The sequence below is a fragment of the Mus caroli genome, unplaced genomic scaffold, assembly GCF_978045245.1.
Source record: "Mus caroli unplaced genomic scaffold, Mus_caroli_1 scaffold_18, whole genome shotgun sequence".
In the NCBI taxonomy this organism is placed as follows: Eukaryota; Metazoa; Chordata; class Mammalia; order Rodentia; family Muridae; genus Mus; species Mus caroli.
In genome coordinates, this window is record NW_028227273.1 from 68,121,680 (window position 1) to 68,139,951 (window position 18,272).

The 18,272-nt window shown below is 53.0% G+C and overlaps 3 protein-coding genes and 1 non-coding gene across 4 annotated transcripts; 2 read left to right on the forward strand and 2 right to left on the reverse strand.

Annotated features, from left to right (window-relative positions):
* Positions 1-12: 12 nt before the first annotated feature.
* Positions 13-2,381, forward strand: Wfikkn1 (WAP, follistatin/kazal, immunoglobulin, kunitz and netrin domain containing 1). Its single transcript, XM_021186078.3, has 2 exons — positions 13-192; positions 884-2,381. The coding sequence occupies exons 1-2, from the start codon at positions 13-15 to the stop codon at positions 2,360-2,362; spliced, it is 1,659 nt and encodes a 552-aa protein (XP_021041737.1). The 3' UTR covers positions 2,363-2,381.
* Positions 2,382-2,894: 513 nt separating this feature from the next.
* On the reverse strand, positions 2,895-4,831 carry Mettl26 (methyltransferase like 26). Its single transcript, XM_021186082.3, has 6 exons — positions 4,315-4,831; positions 3,914-4,076; positions 3,757-3,816; positions 3,478-3,545; positions 3,301-3,379; positions 2,895-3,105 (listed from the first exon to the last, which is right to left on the reverse strand). The coding sequence occupies exons 1-6, from the start codon at positions 4,509-4,511 to the stop codon at positions 3,058-3,060; spliced, it is 615 nt and encodes a 204-aa protein (XP_021041741.1). The 5' UTR covers positions 4,512-4,831; the 3' UTR covers positions 2,895-3,057.
* A 74-nt stretch (positions 4,832-4,905) lies between these two features.
* Trnag-ccc (transfer RNA glycine (anticodon CCC)) lies at positions 4,906-4,976 on the reverse strand. The gene has a single exon. It is a non-coding gene; the product is annotated as a tRNA-Gly (tRNA).
* Positions 4,977-11,015: 6,039 nt separating this feature from the next.
* On the forward strand, positions 11,016-16,014 carry Mcrip2 (MAPK regulated corepressor interacting protein 2). The gene is made up of 5 exons (XM_021149013.2): positions 11,016-11,142; positions 11,224-11,353; positions 15,005-15,132; positions 15,360-15,461; positions 15,673-16,014. The coding sequence occupies exons 1-5, from the start codon at positions 11,091-11,093 to the stop codon at positions 15,741-15,743; spliced, it is 483 nt and encodes a 160-aa protein (XP_021004672.1). The 5' UTR covers positions 11,016-11,090; the 3' UTR covers positions 15,744-16,014.
* Positions 16,015-18,272: the final 2,258 nt, after the last annotated feature.

Sequence of the window (18,272 nt, forward strand, 5' to 3'; positions counted from 1 at the left end):
CCTGTGGTCCCCATGCCTGCCCCACAGCTACTCCTGCCTCTGCTCTTTGTCTTCGTGCTCATCCATCTGACCTCGGAGACCAACCTGCTGCCAGAGCCTGGAAGCCATCCTGGCATGTGCCCCAACGAGCTCAGCCCCCACCTGTGGGTCGACGCCCAGAGCACCTGTGAGCGTGAGTGTACCGGGGACCAGGTGAGCACTGGCATCTCATGGGATCCTGGGCCCCACCCTAGCTCTTTCCTCAGTGGGGGTAGTAGACCCCACCCCTAGGAGTCTGCTTCCTCCAGGGTTCCTCCACACTCAATTTACCTGGATTTGTGGCCATGACCTGTATGTACATGGGGCTCAAAGGATACCCCTACCTTTTTGTCCTCTGAAGAACAAGAACATCTCCAATTCCCGGACTGACTGCAACCTCACCAATCCTGTCTCTCACCTGCCTGAGCACCACTTTTTTTCTTAAGTCATGTGGGCCCAGGCCTCTGACCTACCCCTGCAAATGGCATCACCTTCCCAGCCCTGCCTGTCTGTAGTCCTTTCCTCATATCCCAGACTGGGAAGGGGACAAAGAGCTCCCAAGGTGGTGCGCCCTCTGATGGCAGAGCATCTGCCTGCACACTGTTCCACCTACTCAGTAGGAATGCTAATGAGGGCTGCACCGGGGCCTTGAGGATTCAGCGGGGTTGACTAAGGTGACTGGGGTTGAATAAGGTGACTGTGTGACCTTAGTACTCCTACTGTTCAAAATGCACAGCCACAATTTTTCACAGGGGAGGAAACTTTGAAAGAGGCAGCTACCTCTCCCAGGATAGAGAGGCAGGGTTGTGCATAGGCAAGGCTGGGTAGGGGGTCAGGGCTCCACTAAACTGTCCCTGTCCCTCAGGACTGTGCGGCATCCGAGAAGTGCTGCACCAATGTGTGTGGGCTGCAGAGCTGCGTGGCTGCCCGCTTTCCCAGTGGTGGCCCAGCTGTACCTGAGACAGCAGCCTCCTGTGAAGGCTTCCAATGCCCACAACAGGGTTCTGACTGTGACATCTGGGATGGGCAGCCAATTTGTCGCTGCCGTGACCGCTGTGAAAAAGAACCCAGCTTCACATGTGCTTCTGATGGCCTTACCTATTACAACCGCTGCTACATGGACGCAGAAGCCTGCCTGCGGGGTCTCCACCTGCACGTTGTACCCTGTAAACACATTCTCAGCTGGCCACCCAGCAGCCCAGGACCACCTGAGACCACTGCTCGCCCAACCCCTGGGGCTGCTCCCATGCCACCTGCCCTGTACAATAGCCCCTCACCACAGGCAGTGCATGTTGGGGGGACAGCCAGCCTCCACTGTGATGTTAGTGGCCGTCCACTACCTGCTGTGACCTGGGAGAAGCAGAGCCATCAGCGGGAGAACCTGATCATGCGCCCTGACCAAATGTATGGCAACGTGGTTGTCACCAGTATTGGACAGCTAGTCCTCTACAATGCTCAGCTGGAGGATGCAGGCTTGTATACCTGCACTGCACGAAATGCTGCTGGCCTGCTGCGGGCCGACTTTCCCCTTTCCGTTTTACAGCGGGCAACTACTCAGGACAGGGACCCAGGTATCCCAGCCTTGGCTGAGTGCCAGGCCGACACACAAGCCTGTGTTGGGCCACCTACTCCCCATCATGTCCTTTGGCGCTTTGACCCAGAGAGAGGCAGCTGCATGACATTCCCAGCCCTCAGATGTGATGGGGCTGCCCGGGGCTTTGAGACCTATGAGGCATGCCAGCAGGCCTGCGTTCGTGGCCCCGGGGATGTCTGTGCACTGCCTGCAGTTCAGGGGCCCTGCCAGGGCTGGGAGCCACGCTGGGCCTACAGCCCACTGCTACAGCAGTGCCACCCCTTTGTATACAGTGGCTGTGAAGGAAATAGCAATAACTTTGAGACCCGGGAGAGCTGTGAGGATGCTTGCCCTGTACCACGCACACCACCCTGTCGTGCCTGCCGCCTCAAGAGCAAGCTGGCTCTGAGCTTGTGCCGCAGTGACTTTGCCATCGTGGGGAGACTCACAGAGGTCCTGGAGGAGCCTGAGGCTGCAGGCGGCATAGCTCGTGTGGCCTTGGATGATGTGCTAAAGGACGACAAGATGGGCCTCAAGTTCTTGGGCACCAAATACCTGGAGGTGACATTGAGTGGCATGGACTGGGCCTGCCCATGCCCCAACGTGACAGCTGTCGATGGGCCACTGGTCATCATGGGTGAGGTTCGTGAAGGTGTGGCTGTGTTGGACGCCAACAGCTATGTCCGTGCCGCCAGCGAGAAGCGAGTCAAGAAGATTGTGGAACTGCTTGAGAAGAAGGCTTGTGAACTGCTCAACCGCTTCCAAGACTAGCTTTATGCACAATCCCATCCCTGCCCTCCTTCCTGCTGAATAAATGTCCTTGCCTGTGGGAGTCATAGCCTCTGCTTCCCTTCTAGCTGCAGCGCCCCCCACCCCCACCCCCACCAGCACTATCTATTCAGTTGGAATTCTGCGAGTAGATGGAGCACCAGTTCTTAGTTGAGGTCACCAAGTAGCACCAACTCACTCTTGGGAGCCCTCATATAGACATGCAAGCGCCGGGCGGTGATGGCGCACGCCTTTAATCCCAGCACTTGGGAGGCAGAGGCAGGCGGATTTCTGAGTTCGAGGCCAGCCTGGTCTACAAAGTGAGTTCCAGGACAGCCAGGGCTATACAGAGAAACCCTGTCTCGAAAAACCAAAAAAAAAAAAAAAAAAAAAAAAAAGACATGCAAGCTTCTCCCCGGGCACATAGGAGAAAGCCAGCTCAGTCCTGCTTCAGCTACACCTACCCCAAGCCCTAATCATCTCCCAGACCGGACCCGTTTTGCCCTCTCCCAGGTATTCCCAGCAAGCAATGTGGTATAGATAGCCCACAGTGGGCTGGAAAGGCTTTATTTTAAGGCCCATTCAGACCAGGTTCTCTATAACCCTGTGGCCACCAGACCAGGAGGGGCTAATTTATCCCAAGGACTGAGGGAGGGGCTGAGGTCCAGCTTGTACCGTGACAACTTTTGACAGAGATGCTATTCTTTCCGGAAAATCAGGCACTTGTTGTTGGCTGGCATGTCCACCTGGAAAAACACTTTGCTGAGTGACTCTTTTTTTTTTTTTTTGGTTTTTTTTTGAGACAGGGTTTCTCTGTGTAGCCTTGGCTGTCCTGGAACTCACTCTGCCTCCAAAGTGCTGGGAACAACCACCACGCGACGGCTGCTGTGAGTGACTCTTAATCACAGGGAGGCTCCCCACCCCCACATCACCCTGCCTACCATCCTCTCCAGGACCAAGCCACTGGCCTGGCCTAGTTCCTCCAGAAGGACTGTGTCACGAAGCCCCCACTCTGGGTTCCTGCAGTTGGGGAGGAAGGTAGAAGGCGATTGCATATTTGAGGGTATGATCCCGCCTACCCTCTCTCTGAGCCAAGCTACCTCCTAGCCAGATCTGACCTGCATCTGAGGGTCAGGTCAAAGTCCACGTTGCTCTGGGGAGAGATCTTCCCATTGACGGCATAGGGCTGTGAGAACAAGACACAATACATAGGCCCAAAGTCAGTCGTTCCCACACAGCTGGTTTGCAGGATAGGATGGAGTTCTTTCCATAGGAGTATAGAAAGAATAACTTTTTTCTGCACTCAAGAAGGAAAAGGGCTAGGTCCCGGGCCCTGGGCTTCAAGAGTGGGGAAACACCCAAGGCTGATAGGGGTGTCTTAAGGTAGGGTCACTCACCCCGTAGGTGATCAGCACAGCCTTGGTTTTGAGCAGGTGCCCTGCTGCTCTGAAGAGCCCCTGTTGAGGAAGGCAAATAGGGCACAGTAAGCTGGGAGCTGGAGACTCATGCTTTCCTCTTTGCAACGTGAAAGCTGGGCTTCACAGTGGTCCCCACCTCTGTGCAGTTCAGGGGGCTGATGTGGATCATATTGATGCAGAGCAACAGGTCCAGCGATCGCGGTGGGATGCCACCCCATTGCTCCCACTCCCAGGTCACGTCCAGGTACAGCGGAGCCTTCACATTGGACAACCCTTGGGCTTGGGTAGTGGCGGCAATGCTGTGGAGAGCAGCAGCGCATGGGCAAGGGCCGACGAGGCCCTCAGTGATCGGGATTGTAGGGGAACAGCTAAGTCCTGAGGAGCAGCAAGCGGGTAGCTTTGTCGACCCTACAGCCCATTGCTTCTACTACCTCAGTCCGGCACCCAGACCTAGACCTGTCCTGATTTCCGGTCTGCCAGCCCCGCCGTCCACTCAGCCCCAAGCGGCCGCAAGGGAAAGACACCGCGCCGCCGCACCTGTCCAGGCAGCGTTGGTCCACGTCCGACGGCTGCCACTCGGCATTCGGGAAGGCCTGTGCAAAGTGTGCCGCGTGCTGTCCGGAGCCCGAGGCCACCTCGAGCACGCGAACACAGCGCTGGGCAGGATCCACATACTGGCGGAGTACGGACAAGATGGGCTCCTTGTTTCGCTCAGCAGCCGCAGCCAACATCATCGCAGCGGTGCGGCCAGCCCCAGCCAGAATGCGCGCGGGGCACGACGGGAGCTGTGGACCAGCTCCTGCGCGGGGCACTACGGGAGTTGTGGTCGAAAGGGCCAGCCGCTTGCAGCAGTATAACTGTTAGGAGGCCTCTCAACTCCTAAAAGGGTTTGCATCTGCGGGAAACTGATTCCAGCGGTCGGGATTTAGCGATGACTTCGGACAAGGAACAAGGCTCGAGTAGAGGCTGTGGTTTCCTGGAGTCTTTCAGCTGTAGTACCTTATTTTCAGCGTGTTTGTCTCTTTAAAAGTTCATTTGTTGCGTTTGCGCCTCACCTTTTTAGGAATGGTGTTTAAAATTGCAAGACATCCTTCCTGTTCAGAGATGAACGGGAAAACAAAAAGAACGTGCGCCGCCCGGGAATCGAACCCGGGTCGCAAGAATGGGAATCTTGCATGATACCACTACACCAGCGGCGCTGTTGAGCAAAGCTGCAGTCCGTAGGGCATAGGAATTGTGACGCAAACATGTTACTGTAACAGCATTATGCCCGTGTCTTTTCTATTGCGCTCTGGTTCTCTATTGGCAAGCGTTTGCAGGACAACATATCCCACCAGATCCCAAAGTGTTGTTGCTGTCGTCCAAGGGAAAGGAGAAAATGTGGGTGCCGTGAGATTTATAGACAGGATTTGGTTCTGCGCCATGGAAACCATAACGGTCGCGATCTCTTGGAAGCCTGAGGTCGCGCTCAGGTCCTGAGGTTCAACAGGCCAAGTCTTGTGGGCGTGGGCGGTAACCGAATGGAGCTTGGGGAACCCAGATACAGGAATCCTCGGGTCTTGCAAAATTGGGGCTCAGATGAGCTTTGTGTGACGCTGAGACGGCTGGCATTAGCTCGAGGTCCACGGATAGATAGCAGGAGGCGGTCAGTGACTATTGAAATGAAATTCGAAGCGACAAGTGCACGGACAAGGGTACTTCTCTGATTCTCACCTTTGCGTGGTTTGAAGCAGTTCATTTCTCACAGGGGCTGGATTTTAGAAAATGTCCGAGACGTTCACGCTTGATTGCCAACAGTTCAAAGGTTGTGGGCTACTCTGCCCCATACTACATCATGGAGCTCAGGGTTAAACATGGCTCCTGCTTGGGGCTGTGTTTGAGGTGTCTCTTCAGCCGGAGTGACCAGGGGTGTGAGTGTAGTCAAACTGTTAAACTATGTGAGTGACATGGCCCAAGGATGAGATATAGGGTGACCACTCTAGAAATGCCTCTAAAAAGTTGTCAGTCCAGACTCGGGAAGAGTCCTGAAGTCCAACCCCTCACCCACTCTGAGGAGCCCCTGACAGATGGTTATGGATGTCTGACATTGGTAGTGACCTTGACTGGACCTGAGTCAGGCTCTCCCTTTTACGGCCTCAGCCCCTGCATACCTGGCTTGCTTTTCCCATAGATTACTCGTGGGATTTTGGGCAGAGGAGCTGGGGGTGTGAGCATCTTCCATATATCCAAGTTCAGGAGAGGTCGTGGATGATTCTTCCTCTCCATCAAAGTGCAACACTGTTCTAAACACGCCCTGTCTCAAGGAGAGCCCCTGGAAGAGGGCCTGGGACAGCCAAGGAGCTACTTAAATTTCAACTGGGTCCTGTTGGTAGTGGTACTGGAGAGTCAGAGGCTGGTCCACAGTGAGAGAAACTGTCTGGAAAACAAAAACAAACAAAACAAAACAAAGAATCAAAATTAATTCTTTTTTTTTGGTTTTTTGAGACAGGGTTTCTCTGTATAGCCCTCGCTGTCCTGGAGCTCACTTTGTAGACCAGGCTGGCCTCAAACTCAGCCTGCCTCTGCCTCCTGAGTGCTGGGATTAAAGGTGTGCGACACCATGCCCCGGCCGAAATTAATCCCTAAAGCATCTCGTAGCATGCACACATTTAGTCTCAGCACACGGAGAAACCCTGTCTGAAAAATAAACAAACAAAAAAACAGGAAGTAGGGAGACTGATGACAGCCCTAGATTGATCCTGCTTCCCCTTCCCCACAGGGAGGCTGCATTAGAGAACAGTGCTCAACAAAACGTTTAAGGGGTCTTGGCCTCTGGTTAATCCCCTCCTGTGGGTATGCTCTGGATGTACCAACACTTTCCCTAAGTACTGAGGTCAGAGGTCAGAGGCCATCAGATGGAGGAGGCTTTGCTTGCAGTTGGCCTGTGTGAGCACCTGCTTCCTGGAGATCCTGAGCGCTGGATGCTGGCCATTGTCTGAACCCTATAAGATGGACTCTTCAGCCATGGCAAGCAGTTGTTGAGGTTGGGTTCCTGTTAAAGTCAGAAATGCAGGCTCCTGGAGCTGATTTTGGCTTTTCCAAATGAGTTTATCTTTATTACCAAATTATCAGGGCCCTTGAGAGCCCCAGGTCTTAGATTTTGTGTTGTGTTAGAAACCTAAGTTACTCTGGTCCTTCCACACTCTCCTAGCTTTGGCCTCTGTCCTGGCTTCTCTCTCTGGGGTTAGCTTAGAGGCAATACTTGATGAGTGAGCGTCCAGCCTCGCTATATTTCTCCCTTAGAGGCACTGGTGTCTTTGTCTCACACAGCCTGAACTGAGCAAGACTCACATTCTTTTCCTTAGCCCAGTCCCACATGTTTATGGTCACTGAGTCCAGTGCCCCTGAGATTTCTCCCCAGTCCTTACTGTTGCCCTTGTTGCCTCTCTGTGCCTTCTGTGGCTACTGTAACAAATTAACCCAAAGCTTGGTAATAGAAAACAAGTTTGTTTTGTTACACTTCTGGAGACCAGAAGTCCAAAACAAAGGTGTTGGATTACTGTCTTGGCCACTTGACTGTGACTCCATCTCTGCTTCATTTTCATACCAACTCCTCTGTGTTCAGATCCCCCGTGTCTTCCTCTGAAAAGGGCATAGTCAGGGCCTGGAGGCTCCACCCAGGACATCTCTCTTATGGTTCTAGCTGTGATCTCCCATATCCCTCACTCCCTCAGACGTCAGGCTGCCCAACTGACATTCTACCAAGGCTCCATCCTCACAGGAGCACTCCACCTGGGAAGACTTCACTGTTGAGCCCAACCCCCAACAGGCTATCTGCCCCTCCAACACGTCTTTCCACCTCCTCAGTTTCCTACTCCATAGAGATCACTAGACTCCCACCTCTGTCCCCACCCCATCCCCCTGGCCTCACCTGCCCATGCCCCAACCTCAGAACAAGGTCACCTGAAAACCCTTCTTAGGGCTTCCCGAACCCAACCCTGGGCTTCTGCTACAGCTATTGAATGAATGTCTTGCCCTCTAGTTCTGGCCAATGATTATCTAAGCAAAGACTGAGTTTGTCCATTGGTGAGTTTGTATGAGACTGGGCTTTAGGCCTTTAATAGTAGCTAGCTAGGGTTGCATATTATTTGTAAGGGACCTGTCACAAGGGAGCTCCTGTCAGTGTGTGGTATGCATGCTTTCCACACAGGACCTTAGATGCTTCCGTCCCTTACTGTGCTTCATTCTGACCCAACTGATCCTTCCTGCCCCTTGCTGGGGAGTGGTGGCGCACGCACGCCTTTACTCCCAGCACTCAAGAGGCAGAGGCAGAGGCAGATTTCTGTGAGTTCAAGGCCAGCCTGATCTACAAATCTAGTCCAGGACAGCCAGGGTTGATTCCAATGAGAAACCCTGTCTCAAAACAAAACAAAACAAAACAACCAAACTAGCATGAGCTCCCAGGATCCTGTCCTGCCTTCCTACCATGTATGAATGATTAAACAGTATGCTGTAGGCCATCTGAGTCAGGCCACAGTGGCCTTGGAGGGAAAGGTCACTAAGGGTGGGTCAGGCATTATGTGAGTGGGAAGGGACAAGTTTAGCTAGGAAGCAACCCTTTCTTCCTTTCCTTCTTTCTTTCCTTCTTTAACATTAGCTATCTTTTTGTTGGTTTGTTTGTTTGTTTTGGTTTTTCGAGACAGGGTTTCTCTGTGTAGCCCTGGCTGTCCTGGAACTCACTTTGTAGACCAGGCTGGCCTCGAACTCAGAAATCTGCCTGCCTCTGGCATGTGCCACCATGCCCGGCAACATTAGCTATTTTTTTTCAATTTTTAAAAAAATATTTATTTATTTATTATATGTAAGTACACTGTAGTGTGTCTTCAGACACTCCAGAAGAGAGCATCAGATTTCGTTATGGATGGTTGTGAGCCACCATGTGGTTGCTGGGATTTGAACTCAGGACCTTTGGAAGAGCAGTCGGCACTCTTAACCACTGAGCCAGCTCACCAGCCCCTCAATTTTTTTATTAGATATTTTCTTCATTTATATTTCAAATGCTATCCCGAAAGTCCCCTATACTCCCCCCCCCCCGCCCCGCCCTGCTCCCCTTCCCACCCACTCCCACTTCTTGGCCCTGGCATTCCCCTGTACTGGGGCATATAAAGTTTGCAAGACCAAGGGGCCTCTCTTCCCAATGATGGCTGACTAGGCCATCTTCTCCTACATCTGCAGCTAGAGACATGAGCTCTGGGGGTACTGGTTAGGTCTCTGGATGGTCCATCCTTTTGTCTCAGCTCCAAGACACTCTCTCTCTCTCTCTCTCTCTCTCTCTCTCTGTACAACTCCAGGCCTTAACTCTCTTCCCAGATCCGCACTCACCTTTGCGGCCACAAGCCTGGTACCAGCAGATACATTTCCTTCTGAAGGAGGGAAGCTCTTAAGACTCAGGAAGGCGATTTGAAACTTGTGAAGCTCAGCAAAGCCTCAAGATTCAAATGTGCTCTTCCCACATGCTATATAACCAGGTACCAAGTGCTAGGAGAGAGATTTTTGTTTGTTTGTTTGTGAGACAGGGTTTCTCTGTCTGGAACTCACGCTGTAGACCAGGCTGGCCTCAAACTCAGAAATCGAACTCAGAAATCTGCCTGCCTCTGCCTCCCAAGTGGTGTACCGCCACCATACCCAGCCCAGCTGAGAGGAGACTCTTTTTTTTTTTTTTAAGATTTATTTATTTATTTAATATGAGTACACTGTAGCTGTCTTCAGACACCCCAGAAGAGGTCATCAGATCTCATTATGGATGGTTGTGAGCCACCATGTGGTTGCTGGGAATTGAACTCAGGACCTCTGGAAGAGCAGTCAGTGCTCTTAACCACTGAGGCATATCTCCAGCCCCGAGAGGGGACTCTTAAGTAAGGTTGGGAAAGAAGCTCCCAGGATCAGCACTCATGAGCTGTCACCTATACTGTGGTGGGCTTTTTGGTGACATAGTGAGAGTCACCCATGCTCCAGTATGTAACCGCAATAAACTCACTGGCTCATCAACTAGACGTGAGTGGGTTTCTCATGTCTCCCTCGTACACTCAACAGTCTTCTCAGAGCTGGAGAAGGCCTTTCACTCTCCAGCCCTGCTCGCTCTGCATAATGGAAGGCCCAGGGCCAAAGGAATGAATGCTTGGCCATCTGGGATAAAAGTCCCCTGGAGTTTCACTAGCATACCCTGGAATTCAGGTGGACTAGCTACCCACCCTCACTCCTTCCTCACTGTTTATCTTGCTTAAGTGGTCCAAGACCTGACAGACCTGCCTCCCCTAGTCCCTAGTGCCTGCAGACTGACCCTCCTCAAATATGACAATAGGAACCTTAAGGCCAGGTGTTGGGGGCAGGGGCAGCACAGGTCTTGGCAGATATAGTTCAAGACTTCACATCACGCAGGGCAGTGGTGGCCCATGTCTTTAATCCCAGCACTTGGGAGGGAGAGACAGGTGGATTTCTGAGTTTGAGGCCAGCCTGGCCTACAGAGTGAGTGCCAGGACAGTCAGGGCTACACAGAGAAACCCTGTCTCAGAAAACAAAACAACAACAACAACAACAAAAGGAGACCTGGGGATTAGGCTGCTTCCACTCTTGCTGGGTTCTTCCTCCTTCCAGGCTGTACTGGGAAACCCTGAGACTCTCCCCACAGACCTAATTTTCAGCTTCCCCAGTAGTTGGGGAAAAGGCTCAGGACATGAAGAGAGGTTAGTACAGTACTTTAGGATTGGGGTACCCCCTGAGGGCTCTGTGTTCTCCTGGTCTTCTTCTGGTTCCACAGTACTTTAGATCTACTTAAACACTCTTAGAGCACTCACTCCTGATACAGTGATCCCCATCAATCCAGGCTTGTCCAGGCACTTGGCTGGGGGGGGTGGGGGTCTCAAATATGAGCGGGAATACTGGTGTTTTTAGAGATTGTTCAGGGTCCCTAGCACTACCATAGTACACAAAGGGCCCTCCTCAATTGAAAGAGCCTCTCTCTCTGAAATCTCAGACAGACACACACGCACACACATGCACGCTCGCACATGCACGCTCCAGTCTAGAGATGGCATACCCCTTTGGCGAGTACAACCCGTTCTTAGCTCAAATTTAGTGACTTGGTCAATTTTCCAAAGGGTTGGGAAGGCTACCAAGTAGGCGAAGCTCCTTTAAGGGCAGGGGGCGTGTGTGGGTCGCTCCGCCCCCTTGCTCGTCCTCCCTCCTTAAAGGGGCCGAGCCTCTGGAACCGCAAAGTGAAGCTGGTGGAGGGTGCCTGATCTGGCCGCTGCCAGGGGCGGGCGGGAAGGCGCACCATGTACACTATCACCAAGGGGCCCAGCAAGCTGGTCGCGCAGCGCCGCACAGGTGCGCAGGGCGGGCGGGCAGGCGGGACGTCCTGACCGCTGGCTCGCGGCGGCTGACAGCGCCCTCCGCCCCGGCCCGCAGGTCCCACACAGCAGCAGGTGGAGAGCAGGCTTGGCGAGCTCCTGAAATGCCGGCAGCCGGTGCCGCCGACCGCGCTACCCGCGCACCAGCAGCCCTCGACACAGCCTCAGGGACCCTGGCCCCTTGCAAGGTGAGCCGGGCCGCAGGGCACGAGGGTGACCTTGGAGAAGGTTGATGGGGACCACGCGTCCTGGTGGGCAGGGGGCGGGGCGCAGGCACCTCGTGCACTTCTGCTCGCCGGCTACTTCTGGGCCCAGCTGGCTTGAGTGGACCCTGGTGGCCACGTGGAGCCTTGAGGGCTTCCGACCAATCCCGCCTGTCAAGGATCGCAAGTACTCAAAACCGAGGGACCTGGTGACCTTGGGCCGCTAACTTGGACCCCTTGGGAAGTGGTCGAGGTCAAAGTTGGGGAAAGTTGCTCAAGGCCCTGGCTCTCAAGGACTTCAGGCCCTGTCCTTGCAGAGCAGAAGAAGCGCACGTGTTCCCGCTGGTCTTATCAGGTCCCTGCCCTTCACTAACACCCTGGGACACTGGAGCCCTCCTCCCCAGCAGTTGCCCGCGCCTGTGGGTTCCAAGAGTTTTCTGATTTTCCTAACCTGCAATGTGTCGAGGGAAGTTCAGCCCTAGCTACTTTGGATTTCAGCCAGTGTGACCTGGAAGTGATCCCACTCTATCAAGGCTGAACCTTTTACTTCTTTGGCTCAATTTACTGTTTCCTGTATCGATAGACTGGACTCTGCAGGCATGTACACTCTACTCTGGTAGAGGTGGCAAGTGAACTGGTTAAGGGCCGTAGGTGTGGCTGGCTCCACCCCTCTTAGCTCTCAGCTACTGGGCTTAGGAAGCTATAGGTAGGAGATGCCTGTGTGGCCTGTGTTTGTCCTAGGGGACATCCGGATGACATCGGTTTATGTCCTTATTGCCCTTATGTCTCTGGGAGGACTCTGTGGTGCAGATGTATAACCACAAAGTGGTTACCCAGACAGGGAGCTTGGAGCTGGAGCTGCCTTGGTGACTGGCCTATCTCTACCTGGGAAACCACCTTTTTTGTTTGTTTGTTTTTGTTTTTTCGAGACAGGGTTTCTCTGTGTAGTCCGGGCTGTCCTGGAACTCACTTTGTAGACCAGGCTGGCCTCGAACTCAGAAATCTGCCTGCCTCTGCCTCCCGAGTGCTGGGATTAAAGGTGTGTGCCACCACACCCGGCGGGAAACCACCTTTTAAAAGTCCTTTATTATTGGGGGACAACACGGACAGGCTTGTGGCAATATTTGGGTCAGTGTCCAGGAAGAGGAGAAGGTAGTAACATTCTCCGGAATGCCAAGTTGCAAGAGACACCACACTGCCTCTAAAAAGGCTTCAGTAAGATAAATTGATGTGAAGGCCTGGACTCATCTGTCAGCAACCAGGGAGAGCACCTGCAGCCCGGGAGATTGATTTCCTGTCCTTCTGAGTTCTGGGAACTGAGGAGATAGGCTAAGGTGTCTTCCCTATGTCCTCTGAGGTGGCCCTTTCCTGGGCTGGGAACTCTCATCTCCAATAGGACCTTCACATGGAATTTTACCTTTAGCCCTTTGTCTTTTCAAGGCCACCCTTCAGTCACCCATGTCCACCAGCATTAGGGAACACAGGAGGCACTGGTCATTCTCCTGCTGCTGTGGGGCAAAAGCATGAAGCTTTCAGCCCACTAAATGGCTAGGCATGTGTGCTGCCCGTTATGGTGGCCAGGCCTGTGCCTCTGACATATTCTTTTCTCCTGGCAAGAGACAGATGGGGGAGACTTGAGATGAGACTATGTTACCACCTGCCCCACCAAGAGCAGATTGGGAAAATGTTCAGGGACCACTGGGCAGAAGAGCCTTGGGACAGAGTCAGGGTTGGGAGCACTGGGGTCAGAATACTGCTAAATCTTGAAATATTGATTTTGAATCTTGATGCCCTTCACTGTGTGGCACAGGCAGGGAGATGCCAGCCTGAAAGATGAGTGACCAGTCACCTTGAGGGGGTAGGAGAGTACATGAGAGGATGTCTATGGGGCACTATGGCCTGGTGCTGCAGCAGGCAGTGGGCCTAGAAGTGGATACAGGTGCACTCTGGGATTAGTGCCCTTTTCCCTACAGAGCCTGGTCTTATATAACCACAGCCTCTAAGCAGAAGCTGGGCAGGGCTCAGCATGGTTGTGCAGCACTTGCCCTCTGGGGCCCTTTCCAGCTCCAGGGCTACCACCTTAATCCACTGCCCCTGGCTGGGATTTCCTTTTGTTTGTTTTTTAAAGAATCAATGTAAGGCACAGGTAGGTGTGCTACTACACACCCACCTATGTCCTGGTACTTAGGGAGATTTCTGTTAGTCTAGACCCCGCCTCAACCAAACAAAAGACATAAAAAGACTCAGTGTCCAATCCCAACGCTCGCTTGCATTGAGCTTCAGCCCTTTTGGGGGCAGAGGTGGTTGCAGGCAAGGGGGTGGGGATTTCCATTTGGAATGCCTTTATGCACCACTGCGTGGTGGCTCACGCCTTTAATTCCAGCACTTGGGAGGCAGAGGCAGGCGGATTTCTGAGTTCGAGGCCAGCCTGGTCTACAGAGTGAGTTCCAGGACAGCCAGGACTACACAGAGAAACCCTGTCTAGAAAAAAACAAAAATAAATAAATAAATAAAAAATGCCTTTATGCCCTCTAGTTCACCAAATACACAGGTATCCATGGGTTTGGGAGGAGTCTTGCCTCCTCTGGTCCCCACTGGCACATCTAAGATTTTCTGTAGCCACCAGACCCGGCCAGCCCTGGGGCTGGCAGGACCCTGTACCCCTCAAGACCCTCCTCTTTATTTTAGTGCCCCTCTCACCTGAGGAGGAACCCAGAGCGGCGTGGGGCACCTGAGCCCAGGAAGGCGAGCAGGCCTGCCGGGACCGCGAGTGCCTGGCGGAGTGGCAGGTGCAGCCCAGGACTCCCACCTCCTACTGTAGGTGCGGCCCCATTCCCTCCGTGGCCCCACCCCAGGCTTCATGAGCACAGGGCTTGGTTAGTTGCCACCAGTCAACAGAGATGGCACATTCCTGCCCTGTACTGCCCTGCACTGCACTGCCCTGGGCCTGCTTGGCCTCACCCCTGGGCCTACATCCCTTGATATAGAGTACAGCACAGGGCTATGGGGTGGGGGGGGCATCTCATTCAAGTAGCCCCTTTTCTCTTGCCTTGAGGAGTGGGTCAGGCTTAAGGTCATGTTTTTTCTCATGGAGACAGCCCAGCATTTTGTGTTCTTCTCCCTGGGGTCTGGGGGCAGCTGGGGACAGGGACGAGTAAATGTCGATCCATCCTTGTTTGGTCTGTTTTCAACAGTGGGGGGTGTCATTGAGGACATCTCTAGAAGAAGGGGGCTATGCTTGATGGGTGGAGATGGCAAAAGGTTCTGATCATGTTGAGGTCTGACCCAGACTGCTGGAAGCCCGCCTGGTGGGGATTGGGAGTGCAGAGGAGTGGTCTCTGGGACCCCTGCTGAAGGTCTGGATACAGAGCTGGACTCTTTCTGACTTGTAATCACTCACCTTCCCTGGGCCCAGAGCTACGGAGCTGAGCTGCAGTCAGCTCAGGGTCTGAAAGCAGAGAGGCCTTGTCCTGACGCAGCTAAGGGCAGCTGCTCTGGTTAAGGAAGGCTCTAGTTTGGGCCTGGGCCTGTGCAGGTGCAGTGGGTATATACCAGGGCCGCTCTTGAACCCTGCATAGTAAGTAGCTCCTGGACATGGCTGGTGCCAACTGTATCTGGTCTCCTACCCTCCCACAGTCCCGGACCAAGGCTTGTGTTCAATCGAGTAAACGGCCGGCGACCCCTCACCACCTCCCCATCCCTCGAGGGGACCCAAGAGACCTACACAGTGGCCCACGAGGAGAACGTCCGATTTGTGTCCGAAGGTAGTAAGGGACCAGGCCACAGAATTCCAGTAGTGTGGCCCTGGCTCAGCCTTGTCCTTCCCCACTATACCCTGACTCCTAGCAGGTCACGGGCTAGACTTTTCCTTGGCTCTCTGCCTGGTCATGTCCATTCCTTGAGCTGGGCTGGAGTGCAAGGTGGCCCCCAGGCGCCGGGGCGGGAGGGACACCAGGGGCCCGGTTCATTCTAACTGTCCCTTCCCCCATAGCCTGGCAGCAGGTAGAGCGACAACTGGATGGCGGCCCTGCCGATGAGAGTGGCCCACGGCCTGTGCAGTATGTGGAGAGCACTCCTGATCCCCGGCTACAGAGTAAGCCTTCCCCTATGCCCCAAATCCCTAAAGAACCCTGTACACCAGGTAGCCTCAGGTAGTTGGGGAAGGAGATGTTGGGTCAGAGTCTCCTGTTTTCCATTGAGTGCTGTGCTTAGAGTCCAGATGAGGGGGTGTGATCAGCTAGAGGGCAGAGGTGCCAGCCAGCTTGAAAAGCAGCATCACTGCCCAACATTTATTCTACCCACAGACTTTGTACCTATTGACCTCGATGAGTGGTGGGCACAGCAGTTCCTGGCTAAAATCACCAACTGTTCCTAGCAGCTGTCCGGGAAGGAATATTGCCATAGTGGACCCTTTGCCAGAAGAGGACCATGGTGCCCCGATCCACCTTGTGGCCTGGCTGGGTACCGGCCACACCTGAAGTGCCAACATTTGGACTTTTGCACCTGTTGTTCCCTTGGCTTGGCTGTCCCAAGCTGCCAGAGCCAGGGGCCAAACCTGTCTAACCTCAGTCCTGCCCACTGTGCCCAGGGACCAGCCCCTGGGGCTGGCAGCGAGGAGTTCAGGCTAATAAAGTTGAGAAACTGCCCTTTCGGGTGTTGGTGATTGGTGAATGGTGGGGGGTGTGTGTTGGGGCCACGAGTCTACTAGTTCTCAGTCTCAGCCTCTAGCCTCCCCTAACACGTTGTGATACTCGGAATTGAACTGAGGGTCTCACACAGGCTAGGTATCTGTTCTACTGACCTACTGACCTATATCCTCTGCCTTCTGTTTACTACTACTTCTTCCTCTTCTTCTTTGTTTTTTTTTTTGTTTGTTTGTTTTTTTGTTTTTCAAGACAGGGTTTCTCTGTATAGCCCTGGCTGTCCTGGAACTCACTCTGTAGACCAGGCTGGCTTCGAACTCAGAAATCTGCCTGCCTCTGCCTCCCGAGTGCTGGGATTAAAGGCATGCGCCACCATGCCCAGCCCTCCTCTTCTTTTGAAACAGCATCTCAGTGTGTAATCCTGGTTTACCTGCAGTTTGCTATGTAGATTAGTCTGGCCTTGAGTCCACAGAGACCTGCCTTCCTCTGCCTCCTAAGTGCTGGAATAAAGACATGTGCCACTAGCCTGGAACTTTTGATCCTCCTGCCTCCCCAGGAGCTGGGATTATAGACTGGCTTGCAGTATCCCCTCCTAGTCACAACCTCTTTACTCTTGGACTAGAAGAAGTTAAGCTTTGTCCAGCTCTTTCTGTTTTTATTTTTGAGACAAGTGGCTGGCTGGCCTGGAACTCACAGAGTGTTGGGATGAAAGGCATGCCCCACCGTGCTGCGATAACCAGGGTGATGAGGTCCTTGACCAGCTCATTTTGGAAATATGTAGTTTCAAGCTGTCTCATCTGAATCCATTAACTCTTTTTCTTGACAGTTGACAATGGCCAAAGTCAGACCCAAGACCCAGGTGCTACTGGAGTGAGATATAGGAAAGAGTTTGTTTTCTCTGCCGATTAAAGAATTAAAAGGAAGAAATCTTGGTGATGCCGGAGAAATCAAGGTCCCCCTCTTGGGGTTCTTAAGTTTCATTAATATACGGATTTTAAACGGCCAGACAGGAGGATCTCTGAGTTCAAGGCCAGCCTGGTCCCACATAGTGAGTTCTGGGAAAGCCAGGACTACACAGAGATATTCTGTCTCAAAAAGACAGAAAAAGACAAGAAAGAGAATGGCCACAAACAAGCTCAAGGACAAAACCAGACTGAAATAGAAGTTTGGAAATTTATTAGCCTTTAAAGAGAAAACCTCAGGGCAGGCAACTATAAATGTTCTAAACTACTGTGGGGGAAGGAAGAGAAGGAAGAACAAAAGCTTTGCTCTTAGAGATAAGGTCAGCCACCTTGCAGAAGGGCCTCTGAAGGGAATGGCTGGTCCAGGCCTTTAATCCCTGAACTACAGAGGCTGGAGCTGTGAGTTCAAAGCTATCCTGGTCTACATAGCAAGTTCTAGGACAGCCAGAATTACACAGATTCGGTCTAAAAGGGAAAAAAAAAAATAAGTTGAGCAAGGAACCCAGTGCATTAGTTAACAGGATTAACCCTTAGGAGGAGACAGAGCATGTCTGGGAGGCAGAGTCCATTCTCTACCAGGACTTAGCTGGAATAGAATCCTAGCCCTAGACTGCAGGACCTTCTCTTTCAAGCTGGAGGTCTGCTGTAGAATACTGGGAAAATGTCTCAAGGGTCTTTGGGTATATGTTGAACCTGTGGTGATGGGGTTATCTGAAAGCTGCACCCCAGTGGGCACTGGGACCTTACTCTCCTGAAGCAGGGAGACCCAGAGTACCCTGGATGCTGATCAGATACCTCCACACAGTTATAAAGCAGAGATGAGGCCCAGCCTGGGTGGACCGTGGATGTGGACAGGTCTCAGCATGACCTTTCTGGCTCACATACAGAAAAAAAGGTTCAGCTCTCAAAACAAAACTGGAGGGCTGGTGAGATGGCTCAGTGGGTAAGAGCACCCGACTGCTCTTCCGAAGGTCTGGAGTTCAAATCCCAGCAACCACATGGTGGCTCACAACCATCCCTAACGAGATCTGACTCCCTCTTCTGGAGTGTCTGAAAACAGCTACAGTGTACTTACATATAATCAATAAATAAATCTTTAAAAAACAAAAAAAAAAAAACAGAAAAAAAACAAAACTGGAGGCCTCAGAGAGGGTCGGCGACCACGCCTACTTAGCACAGTTCCCTGCACAGTGCTGAGGCCCCGGCTGGGCGAGGCCGCAGAGCCCCAAGCAGGAGGAAACAGCGGAGGAAGTGGGCAGGGCGAGCCCACGCAAGACCTAGGGGCTTGCTAGGTGCCCA